This window comes from Chanodichthys erythropterus, chromosome 2 (genome assembly GCF_024489055.1).
Source record: "Chanodichthys erythropterus isolate Z2021 chromosome 2, ASM2448905v1, whole genome shotgun sequence".
Classification (NCBI taxonomy): Eukaryota; Metazoa; Chordata; class Actinopteri; order Cypriniformes; family Xenocyprididae; genus Chanodichthys; species Chanodichthys erythropterus.
In genome coordinates this window covers 26402536-26417452 of record NC_090222.1, presented here as the reverse complement: position 1 = coordinate 26417452, position 14917 = coordinate 26402536, and the positions used below count along the sequence as shown (strand labels likewise).

The 14917-nt window shown below is 36.1% G+C and overlaps 1 protein-coding gene across 5 annotated transcripts; it reads right to left on the bottom strand.

Annotated features, from left to right (window-relative positions):
• Nucleotides 1-1224: 1224 nt before the first annotated feature.
• Nucleotides 1225-14256, bottom strand: slc45a4b (solute carrier family 45 member 4b). Of its 5 annotated transcripts, XM_067406815.1 has the most exons (9): nucleotides 14066-14169; nucleotides 13152-13912; nucleotides 11043-11646; nucleotides 8721-8909; nucleotides 8324-8503; nucleotides 5357-6456; nucleotides 4791-4890; nucleotides 3310-3521; nucleotides 1225-2723 (listed from the first exon to the last, which is right to left on the bottom strand). In XM_067406815.1, the coding sequence occupies exons 3-9, from the start codon at nucleotides 11299-11301 to the stop codon at nucleotides 2358-2360; spliced, it is 2406 nt and encodes an 801-aa protein (XP_067262916.1). In that variant the 5' UTR covers nucleotides 11302-11646; nucleotides 13152-13912; nucleotides 14066-14169; the 3' UTR covers nucleotides 1225-2357. The 5 variants fall into 5 exon arrangements, with proteins under 5 accessions (XP_067262916.1, XP_067262924.1, XP_067262942.1 ...); XM_067406823.1 differs by lacking the exons at nucleotides 13152-13912; nucleotides 14066-14169 and adding an exon at nucleotides 14185-14256; XM_067406841.1 differs by lacking the exon at nucleotides 13152-13912 and having other exon boundaries at nucleotides 14072-14138.
• Nucleotides 14257-14917: the final 661 nt, after the last annotated feature.

Genomic DNA, 14917 nt, shown 5'->3' with positions numbered 1-14917 from the left:
TAACTAAATTAGTCACTGCTTCCCCCCCCCCCTCTTCAAATATTAACATTACTGCAACTTCAAGGACAATAACTGAAATAATTTAGGTATTTAACCTAATAGGAATAACTGCAAAAATGTTCACATATACGACGAGTAGCTGTTGTTTTCTACGAACAGATAAATAAAGTTGTTATGAGTCGAAAAATTTTAAAGTTTTTCTTCATCACATTAAAATGTCCATCTTTGCTGTAAAGATAAGAATGTACGTACCTTTGTCTGTCATCGGTATTCTGAAAGTGAAATTACGCACCTGAACCGTTAACATAAATGAACGGCACACGTTAAACGCGCTCCACGTGATCACAATGATCTACGCATGCGCTCTACAGGCAACAGGCAACCTACTTTGTTCTCAATGGCCAGGTGCTACCCGTGCTACCTTTATGGTGAGGCGAAACCAAACCTGTCTTTATAAATATGAACGGATTAAAACCATTGTTCAGACATGCCTCTGTACACTTCTGTGACCCATTACTTTCTTTTTTTCAAAGCATAATCCTACGTTGCTGTCAGAGATAGTAGATATTTGGAGAGCAGCTATCTAACATACAATTAAACGAGCATGAAAAATAGTTAAACACATCAAATATATGTATACTGTCTCCAAACATTAGAATTGTGACACCAAGAAATAAGAACTGTTATTAAAAAAAAAAAATAAAACTGTTCATAATAGTTTAACGTACAGAACACTATTTTCTGAGGGTTAATCATCTATTTTCACTGATTATTTGCTAATAATTAAAATATTTACCCATTTTTACCTTATTCATTTATGAAACTCGCCAACACATCATTAAAGCAAATGCCGTTTTAAATGAACTCTGTAAATACAGTTGAATTCACATGAGATTTATGTAAAACATTGCAAAAATCGCTCACTGTAACTTAATGATAATCTAATGTGTTTCTAGTGTTGTTTTTTTTTCTGGAAATATTGGCTACCTTGAGTTCGTGTATATAATTTTGTCACCCAGTATCCAATGTAATTGCGCCATCTAGTGGTCTCAGGCTGCAATACGGTTAGTTAACAACCATAATGCAATTCATTTCAGATTCAACCACAGTGTGCTAAAAAAGAACAAACATTCAAACAGGGAAGTGTAGAGATTTCTTTTTATCAAAACTGAACACAAAGCCAAATGAAACAACTAGAAACAGTATAAACTTTCAGTTTGGTTCAAACACACACAAAAAAAGTCACTGCAGTACCACATATCAAAAAAAAAAAAAAAAAAAATGAGGATGATTAAAAAGTGTACACCTTGTTTATGAAACATACACACACAGATTTTTTTGCATTATAAAATAAGATACAAAGCCAGGCTACTGACCTCTGTACATCAACTGCAGATGTCACATTTCCAGCAATGTATTTAAACTACATTTATGAACATAAGAGGCCATAACTTAGTTGGTCCACTTAGCCAGAGTGGAGTTCTGTGGTTAACTAGTGAAGAAAATATTTGGCCTGTCGTCTTGAATGAAAAGAGGCTCAAAAACTTGTGTATATAAACTACACAAAAGTACTGGAACAGCATTATTAATTTGGCTGTGAAAAATACTGCCACTATTGGAGTGTCATCACTTAAGACGGACGCTGACAGACAGTAAAAATTGCCATGACAGCTAAACACACTTCTTCATTTCGCACACCAATCACTGCGCAAAGCAAAGCCGTTTCTTTACTTAATGCCATGGCTATTTATTCTCTTCATATCTTAAAATAGTGTACCGAAGAAAATCACATTTCTGAACTAAAGGCAACTCTGAAAACCGATGTCTTATTCAAAGTCTAGAAACATTACAAAAAATATTTTGGCATTGTGCATAGTTTAAGTCTGTGAGAAGTGAGCATTTTGTGCTCAGAAGCAGCAGTTTTACCCTGAGTATTTTTCACGATATGAGGCTGATGAGGGACATACAATGATAATCAGATATATTTTAACACTGAGTAAAATATCAGTCTGAAAATGTAAACTTACATCTGGTATGTAAATTTCGACATATAAACTTGTGTGAAAATATTATTACTGTGGAATGTGAAACTTGTTCACTGTAGTGACGTAAACTTGGTAAAAAAATGAAGTTTGTGTAGAGTAGACAATGAAAATGTTTGGGCACAAATAATAAATAGCTTGAGAAATAATCTCAGAAATCACATATTTGACTCAAATAGGTTTGTCTCCGTACCAAATCCACAGAATAACATGCAGCATGTGTGTGAGAGTCTTAAGTCTAAGACTTTTGTGTTAACTTGCATGTGCATTCTAGGATTTGTACTTCAAAAACTGAAGTATTTTATGTTCTAACACTCAAACTGAGGATTCAACCTCTGGCTTGCTGGAACTGTCTCTTGGCATTGACTTCAAAACACTGAGTTTCTCTGTACTGTTACTGGAAGCTGCCTCCGATTTAACAGAGTTTAGGCCTTGCTCTTCGTCATCGTCGTCTTCATCGTCAAGCGTGTCAGGGTAGATGACGAGGAAAGCCGCAGCAAGGAAAGCAAGAAAGGAGCCTCCCGATGCCACCATGGGGATCACTCTCACCGTGCCAACGGCATCTACAACTGCACCGAGCGCCGACGCCACCAAGATCTGAGAGATGTAAACCTGACATGTCAGGATGGCGCAGTCGATGCCAAAGCCTCGCCGGGAGTTGCCAGGGCTGTGATGAATGTACTATGACAATGTAGAAAAAAGATGAAAAGACACTCATTGAGAGCAGTGCTGCTATAGGGAAAACTGCTGTAGCAAATCCAGTGATACTGGCAGTGAAAATGAAGCTTATCCTCCAAATCTATATCCATGTATATATACATACTACAGTAAATACATTAATAATTTGACAAAAGAATGTGCTGTTTTTTTTAACATTCTACTCAATGAATCCTGTAAAAAAGAAAAGAAAAATGTATCACAATAATATTAAGCAGCAAAAACTGTTCTCAACATTAATTATAATAAAGAACCATTTCTTGAGGACCAAATCAGTGTATTAGACTTATTTATGAAGACTGGAGTAATGATGCTGAAAATTCAGCTTTGCCATCAAAGGAATAAATTCGATTTTTATTATATTATAAAATAGAAAACAGTTGTATAAATTGTAATAATTATTCACAATATTACTGTTTTTACTGTATTTTGATCAAATAAATGCAACTTTGAGCTTAGAGACTACTTTCGAAAGCATAAAAAAACCAGTAGTGTGTATGTATTATTGGTAACATCATATATTTGGTAAAGTTTATTTAATTATACAGACCTCTTTGATTTCATGGTATTGTCCCAAAAGAGCATAAGGGCAGTATGACATGCTCATGGAGATGACTCCCATGGTGCTTATCATCACCATAGCAACATACACATTTGGAAAGATGGACATGATGGCTGTTCCAACAGCAAAGGCTAGAGTTCCCAACATGTAGATGATTCTTATGCTTAGGTCATAGTTGTTTAAGATCCTTTGGAGCACATCTGTAAGACATGTTTCTGATTATTTGGTTTGAATAATACTCAGAATGGACACCAACAAAGATATATATATATATATTATATAACAGAACAAAAGGAGCAGATGATGAAACCGTGTGAAATCTGCAATACCGTTCAAAAGTTTGGGGTTGGTTTTGAAATCTCTTATGCTCACCATGGCTGCATTTATTTGATACAAAACACAGTAAAAACAGCAATATTTTGAAATATTATTACAAATTAAAATAACTCTCTACAGTCTCAACTCTATACAGTCAAATCTCAGAGTTAAACTTTGTCAGAAAAAACAAATCTTAATTATGTCAGATAACACTTAAGCAAAATATGGTCAGGTCAAAGTGTCTGAATAATTTTTGGTTCCAAATTATCATCAATTTTACTGGTAGTCCACTGTATGAAGAATTTTTGGGTATAATATGTCACAGTTTAATTTATTTTGCTATCCTCACTTACATAAATGAACTAGTGTCCTGCACCCACTAGTAAAAATATATAAAAAAAATATATAAAAAACGTCTGAATAATTTTTGGTTTGACTGCATTTTAAAATGCAGTTTTTCTGTGATGGCAAAGCTGAATTTTCAGCAGCCATTAGTTTAATCTTCATTTTCACATGATTATTCAGAAATCATTCTAATATGCTCAAGAATATTGGTGCTCAAGAAACATTTCTTATTATCATCAATGTTGAAAACAGTTGTGTTGCCTAATATTTTTGTGGAAACCGAGATACATTTTTTTTTCATGATTCTAAAAGGCTAGAATATAGAAGCCTCAAAAGAATGATGTTATTTGAAACAAAGATTTGTAACAATGTAAAAGTATTTACTGTCAGTTTTGATCAAATGAATACATCTTGCTGTATAAAAATATTAATTTCTTTCAAAATGAAAAAAAATCTTATTGACCCCAAACTTGTGAACAGTAGTGTGTTACTTAAGATATATGACAAGTTAACAGTTCTCAATTAAAAAAAAAAAAAAAAAAAAAGTACAATAATTTTAATCCCAAATTACAGGTAAAAATTAAACCAAGAAAATATACACAACATTTTGATCTTCATAAAGGGAATTACAAATTCAAGACTAAATGTATAAGGACTGTCACACCCTAAAAAATCTGCTTATTCCACAACGTGGTCATGTGAGTATCTACAGAACTGAAACCTGATCACCCTACTGGAGAGAAAAAAAATCTCTCATCATTAGTAATATCATAATTAATAATACAACACATGAATGTAACACACACCTGAGCAGAGGGCAGCTGTAGCTGCATAGATCACAAGACCCCAGCAGCCCATCTGCACACCTTTACTGTAGTTCTGCAGGGCAGTGGAGTTAGCAGCAGCCTGGTTTTGAAAAACATCAACAGAATATATAGTATAAGTATACAGACATATATATTCAGTATTAGATACTGTAAAATAGAGCCTTTATCATATCAGCACTCGACATTACAAAAGTAAATTGCATGCAGTGAAGACTAAGGGCTTTTTCAGACCTAGATAATTTGCTTGGTTCTGAAACAGGGATTAAAAATGTAACAAATTTTGCAATTTATTCTCAGTTCGGATCATTTTCACAAGTCAACATTTTTATTTTAATGTACCTAAATTTGTTAATACAACTCACATGTGAGTAAACTGTTTTCCAAGATGCCACAACAATGCACAGAAATGTAATTCCCGAATAAATGGAATAACCATTTACAGGTGAGAATATGTATTAAGTCAATATTACAGGTTTTTAAACTATGGTAACTTTTTAATGTCATGTTAGCTACAATTAAAGGAGAGGATAAAAAACTCTTCTTACAGTTGGGTCTCCTTCAAAGATAACCTGGCCCATGAAGTCTGTGTAGAACACAGCCTGTGCGATCATGGAGAACCAGGTGAGCAGGTGACATACACACAGATGCCAGAGTTGGGGCGGCATCTTCAGCATGGACAACCAGAGCAGTTTGACCGTCGTGCCACCATCTCCATCCTCGCTTTCTTCATCTTCCTCATTCCTGTGGGATGCAGAGATACCACTTGGTTGCAACTTCCGCCTCTCGTGACGTCTATCTATTTTGTCAATGTCATTCAGGCTTCGGGAGGATTTGATTGGCCCGGCCATGTTGCCGTAGCGCCGTCGCCATTGAAAGCCCACACGTCCATGATAAGAGAAAGTGAAGGAGGGTTGGCGGTAGAAGGAAGGGTGGCGCCGGCGCACTGGGGCGCCACATGGTCGTAAACCGACTTTGCCTGGTTGATTAGCGGCATTCGCTGCTCCATTGACTGGATTTCCAGAAGTGGCAAAGCTTCCGTTTACAGTTTTGGCAGCCCCACAGATGTGTTCCCCACTGCTATCACACTTCTGTAAGTGGTGGTCAGTGCACTGACCTAGCTGGCTGGTGTTGTGGCAATCCAATGTCGTTCCATCATCTTGTAGACCCTGAAAGTCCTGGAATAAATTTGGTTCAATGTCCCACAGAAACTGCCCATCGCGATCTAAGTCCGGGTCAAGCTCTACGGTACCATCTGGCATGGCTAAAACCGAGTCACTTTTACTTCGCACCAGGTCGATATTTAGAAAGTCAGTTGAAACATCCCGCTCAGACCGATCATCCTCATGGGCTGAAAATGGCTCCTCCTCAGGGATAAGTTCTAGCTGAGGCAAGAGGCGAGTGGATGGAAAGCTTCCAAAGAGCTGGACAGGAGGTGGCCTTTCTTCATCCTCATCCTTCAATACTCCTGGCTGGTTGGGGTTATATAGATGCTCCTTGATGCTGAAAAGATGAAGTGTCGCAGAAATGATAAAGATGATGGCAGCAAAGAAAAAGAGGACCTGCTCTTGGGCCTTAAAAGCTTGACCCAGGAAGGTATTGGTCCAGTCCAGCCCTCCAAGCATGTAACCTAAAGCACCTCCCAGCCCTGAAAGACAGAAATTACATCACTTTAACACTAGAAGTCCCAGAGAGCAGCCATTTGGCTTTTCTACCTATAAAACCCGCAGGACAGCCGATGGGCTGGAAGTCTTTAGGCTAATATCCTTAATCAGCTGTGAACAGTTGCTTTTGTTATGTAAACAATGTGGGGCCATGCTGAGCCACTTCAAGGAAACTTGTGTTTCACTTTGCCATCTTAGGGAGAAATCAACACACATGTTTTTTTTACTTTGTTGCTGAGATCTATTGATAAAAATAGTACACAATAAAATAAAGAAACCAACCATTTGTACACATATTTACAAATAATATTAAAAAGTGAGTGAGTACATTCCAGCAATCACTCACAATCCTGGCACTGCCTGGCAATATATTATAAATACATTCATTATATATTAATCTTATATTTGAAATACATCATAAGTCCATTTTTAAAAGTGTTTGAAAGATGGGTTCAAGTGTACTACAAGTGGTAACTAAATACATTTTTCTATACAGAGATAGTATGTTAAAAGCACATTTTAGTTCAAATTCATGGTGTCTCAAAATAGCTTAGTTGAGTACACTTAGATGCTCTTAAGATTATCTTAAGAAGTACTAAAGAAGAGCTTTTAGTATATAAGTGCATGGAAATAGAGCACTGGACATTATGGAAGTGTAAAAGTGTACTAAAATAAAGTGTATTTTACGGCACTTTTTTTTTCACCTGGGTAGACACTCCAACACTTTCCGTTTGCATTAAGATTATTTTTATTACCACACTGGCAGATCATTTTACTTGAGTAAAATGCACTTAATTTAGATCCCCCCAGGAAACAAGACTAAATATCATATATAATTTTCTCATATAGAAAATCCATCTTGATTTAAGATTTTTTTTTTTTTTTTAATTTACTTAAAATAGGATAAAAAAAATACTTAGTATGAAAAGCATTTTTGCAGTGTGAATGAGTGAGTTAACTTTTTAAACATCACTTGCACTCCCTCATTTCAGGGTTAACATACTCAGAGTTTTCACTTAACCTCCTTTCTGAAACCGGCCCATGGTCAATCAAGTTCTCTGCTTTTAGCAGCCCTCCCTCCCCCACACATACAAACAAGCCACCAGCAACCATTCACACACACACCCCCAACCCCCCTGCAGATTGCTCAGGTAATGACCATATTTACACATGAATTGATGCTAATGATAGCCAAAAGACTAGCCAGTTAGCATCCACTTGGCTAAAGGAGGGTTACAAATCTCTGGGACTTCTAGTGTTAAACTGTCGAAAACAGAATATACAACATTAATGCAGCCAAGAATCTTATATGACTAAAATATAATCACTATCTTATATGACAAAAACAGTAAAACAGTAAAACTTTTTGATAGATTTCATCAAAAATATCTTAATCTGTGTTCCGAAGATGAACAAAGGTCTTACGGGTTTGGAAAGACATGAGGGTGAGTAATTAATGACAGAATTTTCATTTTTGGGTGAACTATCCTTTTAATATTTTTGAGAGAACTGTGATATATGTTTTTTGTTAAGGATTAGAAACTTCAAAAGAATGGTATTTATTTAAAATGGAAATAATTCGTAGCATTATAAATGTCTTTACTGTTAATTGTGATCAAATTACTGAAATAAAAAAATAAAAAAAGTGCTGACCCCAAACTTTTGAACTGTAGTGTATAATCACTTTTTCCATGTAAGTGAACCATTGTTGTTTTGATTAGATCTTTACCAGTGAATAATAATCTAATAAAATGAGAGTATTATTCACTGTGACGTTGAGATGGTTTCAAGTATGATGCTAAAGAACAGAATACCCCTATTCCAGATCCCTCCCAGTCCCAGAATATATACCTGCTGAGAAAGCATGGATATTTAGAGCCACATCCTGTTCCTCAGTATCAGCCACATCCAGGAGATAGGCTCTGATTGGTCCGTCCAAAGCATCAGCACAGAAGTCCAGAACCACCACACCAACAACAGTCAACACGATCCCAACCAGTTGATTACTGGGGACGTCACCCAGAGAAAGACCTGTTTGACAGACAGATTAATATAAGCGGTAAGACATTCATAAAAAAAAAATCTAAATGTAATTTTGAAAATATAAAATATTTGAAAATGTATATCACGGGACTCCTATTTAAATAACAGTGGCATGCAACCCTGTAGATAAATATGTGCGTGAACAACATTAGACAATTAGTTCCATTTTCAATAATATATAATAAAATAAATTAATAATAATTACCTATAAGCGATCCATTGAGAAATAAGGCCACTCCTATTAACACTCCTATACACAGCGCCAAAATGAAGGGTCTCCTCCGACCCCATTTCAAAGTACAGCGGTCACTTGCTGAGCCAATAAGAGGGGTGAAAATTAAACCCAAAATAGGGCTGAGGAACCAGGTTAAGCTGTAATACTGCTCCGGGAGACCTGCAATGAGAAAAGAACCACAATCAATTCAATTCCAAGGTTCAGGCAGATCAACATTTTTATTAACCACTTTGCTGAAATGTACAAATATGGCACCTAGAGCAACTCTCATCAGTTGAAACAGATGACCAGGCGTGTTTCAGCATGTCTGCAGTTCATTAACCTGCCCTTTACAACACTATAAACCTTTCACATAAGAGATCTAAAACTGTGTCATGGTAATGAAGCAATCACATTGCCTCTGGCAATAAAATTGATACCAAATGCGATGACTCAAAGTAAATAAAAAGGGCGTGGGAAAACGGTATCTGATATGATTTGGTGGTAATGGCTCATAGCAACTAGTTTTAGCAATAACAGCTGAGGGAATTTTCCATGAGTCGAACATTTTCTAGTCTGATGACATACTAAAACCCAAACAATTGATTACTCAAGTGAAACTGTCAATGTCAAATGTCAAACTTCTCCTTTTTTCAAGAAGTCTAAATGTGCAAAAAAAACTATTGGTCATGTGTAAAGTGGGGTGCCGACTGAGAATGGGAGAACAGAAAGTGCAGACAACACATGTCAAATCATAACTCTTCAGCTTTAAAGATGAACAACCATCCATTCAACTACATTCAAACCTCTGCAGATCAGGTTAAGGTGCAGCATGAAGTAATGAAGTAATCAACCTGTATTATAAAGCAATAACACTCAGTGTTACAACTCTTGAGGGCCAGAACTTAAATAGATGGTTTTGCCAATGCACACTGCATTTAATCTATCACAGGAGAGGATTTTATCCTTTTTACTCTATAAAACAAAACAAAAAAAAGACTCTGGTTGATTGTCTATTAAACTACGGTCAGCATTTCAATTACCTTACCTATTTTCATCAAGTAGGCTATTTAAGTTTTTAAGGATGCATATATTTTGAGTCAACATGCACATTAAAGGGACAATTACAGAGTGATTTAGGCTACGATATGCTAAATCTTCTGGGAAAATGGCCCTTTAGAGTTTACTGGATGATGTTCAGGATATTTTCAGCCGTTAAATCTACTAAAACTGCTTTTGGTATGAGAACAGAACGCCTTCAGAGCAATTCTATCCTTTTGTAATATTAACCCTGCAGTTTCCTGAGAGGATCTATTGACATTGATCTTATTCAAAATGGACGGAAAACCGAAAGAAAGAGAAATGCGCACACTCACACATTCTCTGAATTCCATGCAAACGCTACCTCGTCCATTTTTGCATGCTACTGTGGAAACAAACATTCCTTCATCTTACTACTATGACACAGGGTTGGCATTGGCACAATAGGGAATCCTTACCAAATCCAAAGGAATGTCCCTGTTCAATGATTATGAATAGAGCTCTTAAGCCTAGAATGAACTTAAAAAAAAACCCCACTAAATCACCAATTAACACCATCTATCTACCTTATTTTGCAACAATGAAGTAAGCTAATTTCTGTAAATGTGCAAGATTTCTGATTCATTAGCCACTATAGGTAAATAACTAGAAGAATAAAGCGCACTAAAAGGTAAAGGTATTTGCACTACAAACCAATGTGTTTATAATTACGACAATACATTAAAATAATATGGCATGAAATACCAGTTTGCAATATCAAGCAGCATAACAAGCTGTTTTGTACAGCTAAAAATAACTGGAAGCAGATGACAGCCAGACACATTCAATTTACAAATTACAAAAATAGGGTTGATGCAAAGTGCAGACCTGAGATTGCAAAATGTTTCTAAAAAGTGTACATGAGACGGTGCATCAGCCTTTTCAATGTTTTATCTAAATCTAAAGTATGTTAAAAAGATCTAAACGGTGTCATTATATCAAAATAGTGCAGGGAAATTATGCAAGATGTTTATCATTCAGCCTAAATTCTTTCAAAAGAAAAGTTGAGTTTATTTCTTTTGTGGAACACAAAAGAAGATATTTTGAAGAATGTTTTTGCCCATACAATGAAAGTCAATGAGGTCCAAAACAACACTGTACCTCACTGACTTTCATTTTATAGCCAAAAACACAAACATTTTTTCATAACATCTTTTTTCATGTTCCACAGAAGAAATAAAGTCACACAGGTTTGGAATGACAAGTTTGTCGGGATAACGGTTGTTTACTAACCAAGCTGCAACAGCACAGGAGTGACCAATGCTGTTTCCATGGCATAGCAGAACTCCCTCCCGAACATGACGGCACCGTGCATGACCCATAACCGCTTGGGGATGTGGTTTACAGAATCCTCACTGGCCGAGTCCTCTGACATTTCCACTTCTTTCTCCATGTTTTGCCCACCATTCGGATCCTTCTCTTGCACGACTGCCAGGTCCAGCACTGGAACAGACTCCGTGACAGCGTTCTTGGGTGCCATGCTGGCCTTCATATACGATTGTGGTGTAGGGTCTTGATCCAGAAACGGTTCCTGTGGTACTTACCCCTTACAAGAACAGACTCTATTCTGCTCAAGGCCTCCAAGTTGATCTATCATAATCCACAGCAGTTTTCTTATTGTAAAACACTAACCGTAGTCAACATAGAGGTCATGTTGTTCCATATATTTTAGTGAGAGGTCTACCAACCGTTGTAATGAATACCAGTCAATATAGAGCTTTGTTGGGTTAACTCACAAGTCATGTTTTTTTGAAAGGAAAAAAGGAAAAGGGGCAGGGCATGGAGAGCAGAACAGGTGGATGTTCCTCTGTGTGCCTCCATGGAATTACTTATTAATCTAGATGAGAAGGAGAAAGAGAGAGTGAATGAGAGACAGAGAGAGAAAGAGAGAGAAATCTTGGCATTGAAAACTGATATCCAGAAAGATCAAGGCAGTGGAAAAATGTCAGTGAAAAACAAGATGGGGAAAAATACTGGCATTACGACAATAAACATAGTTTTACCAAAAGCATGACATATTTGGCATATCTGTAATCCCTGGAGAAAGGCAGAAGAAATAATAAAGTGACTAAAATAGGGAATAGCACTGAAATGGAAAATTCTGTCATCATTTACTCACCCTCATGTTGTTCCAAACCTATATGAATTGTTTTCTTCTGCTGAACACGCACAAAAAAGATATTTTGAAGAATATGGGTAAGCAAACAGTTGACGGACCCCACTGACTTCCACGCTATGGGAAAAAAAAAATACTATGCAAGTCAATGGGGTCCCATAAACTGGTTACAGATATTCTTCAAAATATCTTCTTTTGTGTTGAGCAGAAGAAAGAAATGTATACAGGTTTGGAGCAACTTTAAATGAGGACAGAATTTTCATTTTTGGGTAAATTCCTTTTAACTAAGAAAGTACAAAAACACCCTCTGGTGTTAGTGTTTAAGCCTATTGCACTTAATAAAATTATATATACACAAATTATACATAAAAACATACATATTTTTAAATGAATTTCCATTGGTAATTTTAGATGGTGCATCTGGTAAAACTGTTTTTTTTTTGAGCCCCAACTACAGGTTTAATATCTTAAAAGACTTTTTAAACAAGATAACGATAACAATACAAATATATAAATTGATAAAGTGTAAAATAAGGGTGCCATCTTTTGTCGATTTACCGATAATACCAGAAAGCGCTCCACTGTTGCTATGGTTACATTCTCACGCGAACGCGTTTGTTTACGAATATCCATTTTTCCAAGCACAGACTCTAAAACAATGTTTAAAAATGTAGTTACAGCGTAGGCTATAACCACATATTATATTATATTTCCGTTTATGTATACCTTCTACAGTCATATGGTAAAGGCAGCAAGTGTGTAAAGTTCCAAAGGTCATTTAAGTTAGCATTACACAATCCTGCTTCACCAAGTTGTTGTAGAGCTATAAACTATAACAGCACACGTGCGAGTACTAAAGTCCTTTACATAAGAGTAAAAACTAATGGTGGTATATGATAAGCCATGCATTAAAATTAAAGTATTTTTAATGTTATTTTGATTATTTGTTTACTAAAAACTATACATATTGTTACACTATAAACTATTTATATTTACCAATATATATTATATTGTAACCTATAGGTTACAATATAATAATGTATATAGGTTTCCTGTTTGTTATTGGAAGTACGCCTGGAAACCTTACATTAAACAGTCATTTTCAGATAATATTGATATATAGTTACAGGATTAAATAAGCGAAATTATAATACATTTCAACATAAATGTATCTGTTACGAATTTGACTACAAGACCCGTGTGTAATAATCAAAAACATATCCTACCTTGTTCCTCAAGTATCACGTGTTTCGTTCGATGCCAAAACCCCTTTAACCCAGAAATAGTCTCAGATAAAGTGAAGTAGAAAGGCATACACCAGAAGGGCTACAGAGCAAACTGAAGTGACACACAGTGACACAGCTAAAAAACGTGTCACTAGTTTTACTTGCTGACTACATGAGACTCGTGATATCTGGCCGTCCCCTGTGCACTGTACTGATAAGGCTACACCCAGACGCTTCTGGCAGGTAACATTCAGCCCCTGAGCAACCCAAACCTGCGACAAGAGTCAGGTGGGCGAATAGACACCTGTGTCAGAGACTGACATGACATCGTGACAAGGAGGACAGGGCATCGGTTATTAGGGGGTGACGACGTGGCGGAGAGGTGCCTTGCGCTGAATCACGTGCAAAACCCGTTTAAGAAGCCTGTGATAGAGTTCGAATCATGCCTAAACATGTACGGTTTCCTGTTTGTTATTGGAAGTGCGCCTGGAAACCTTACATTAAACAGTCATTTTCAGTTAACAACGTGAGATATCAATGTTAGACACATATACAACCTCGCTGGAAGAAATAATTATTTATTTAAACGCTACAAACATCACCCAGATCACCATACTCACGTTACCTATGATTTTTGTCTTGATTCAAAGGATTGCCAGATCATCAGACTGTTGCATCTGATCTTTGTAGTGTTGTGGATATGTTACATTATACACACGTTGTTACCAACTGTATTTCCTGCAAGGGTGAAGTGATCTGACCTGGAATATGAGCGAGCGAGTTGTAATTATTATGCATTTGGGATTTCGCTTAACTTTATAGAAATCATTAGTCTGATTAATGCTTTTAAGTCTGTTAGCCCGGACTGCTAGCCTGCTAAATTAACTTGCTTCTACAGTAAATTTAGAGAATACCTTCACCTCCCGAGCTCGACGAGCGGTCCGATTCATAAAAGACATCTTCATTTATTGATAAAGAAAGAATCTCAGCATCCACAAGTAAATGGACTAAGATGTTAAAGAGGAAAATGTACCTGCTCTCAGGTCGCGGATGTACTGCATCTTTTGTCTGCTCAAGGTTGCCAGTCGTTACACTCTACAAATCCCCCACGTCAGCAGTGATGTAATCTCGCTGTCAAAATCTGCGAACTCAACCCTAAAAGCCATCAAGTCATTAGGCTACGTATGCCATTCCGATTTAATTATGTCATAAAGATATAACTGATGTCTCTTAAAGATATTTGATTATAAAATACTATAACGCAACAAAGTAAAGCAGGTTGATAACCTCTTTTGACAGATTAGATAAGTGAGTTTAAATAAAATACTACACTAAGCACTATAGACTACAGCAATTAGTTCAGCCTGAACTGCTTAAGAAACTTTATTCTTGATAGTTTAGATAGTTACATAAACTAATAGTTTTATTTCCACATCAAAATCATTTAATTTGGCCTAAAGCATTAAACAAAAGCTTAAAATGTTAACATTATGCATTTGCTGCCAAGCATCAAATCTAGTTATTATTTGACATTTCTACAGAAGTTCTAAAAATTATTTTATGACACAAAACTTTTTTTTTTTTTTTTTTTTTTTGTAAATTAATGTATTTATCATGTATATTTTCAGCCTGTTCTAGGGAGTACATGGACATTTTTTAAAGAAAAAAAAAGTTTCTCTACAGGTATACACTACTGTTCAAAAGTTTGGGGTCAGTATTAATTAATTTATTTATTTTTGAAATAAATTGTTGCTTTTACTCAACTA